This window comes from Penaeus monodon, chromosome 22 (genome assembly GCF_015228065.2).
Source record: "Penaeus monodon isolate SGIC_2016 chromosome 22, NSTDA_Pmon_1, whole genome shotgun sequence".
Taxonomy (NCBI): Eukaryota; Metazoa; Arthropoda; class Malacostraca; order Decapoda; family Penaeidae; genus Penaeus; species Penaeus monodon.
Genome location: NC_051407.1, coordinates 28,354,951 through 28,355,184, shown reverse-complemented (window position 1 = coordinate 28,355,184; position 234 = coordinate 28,354,951). Strand labels below are relative to the sequence as shown.

The window sequence follows — 234 nt, the reverse complement described above, 5'->3', positions numbered from 1 at the left end:
GGGCAGGATAATGCTGTTACCTGTGAAAGTGAATTTAGAGTGGACTTAATGGAGGTAGAAGACAATAATGATGAAGACCATACTCAAAAGAAGAAGAAAAAAAAGTCTGCTAGTGATGCTGGTTGTGAGGTACACATTGGAGAAACAGAGGCACACCATATGGTTTCGTGTGAAAGTAAATTAAAGGAGCATATGGAGGAATTAGAAGACCAGCAAGATGAAGACCATACTCAA

General features: G+C 39.3%; 1 protein-coding gene across 1 annotated transcript in view; it reads left to right on the top strand.

The window, feature by feature from the left end:
* The window catches only part of LOC119587081 (28S rRNA (cytosine-C(5))-methyltransferase-like), a 23,957-nt gene that overhangs the window by 23,158 nt on the left and 565 nt on the right, over positions 1-234 (top strand). The window contains exon 8 of the mRNA XM_037935832.1: positions 1-234. This exon is cut by the window's left edge and continues 809 nt beyond it; it is cut by the window's right edge and continues 565 nt beyond it. Coding sequence (XP_037791760.1) covers positions 1-234 — 234 coding nt within the window.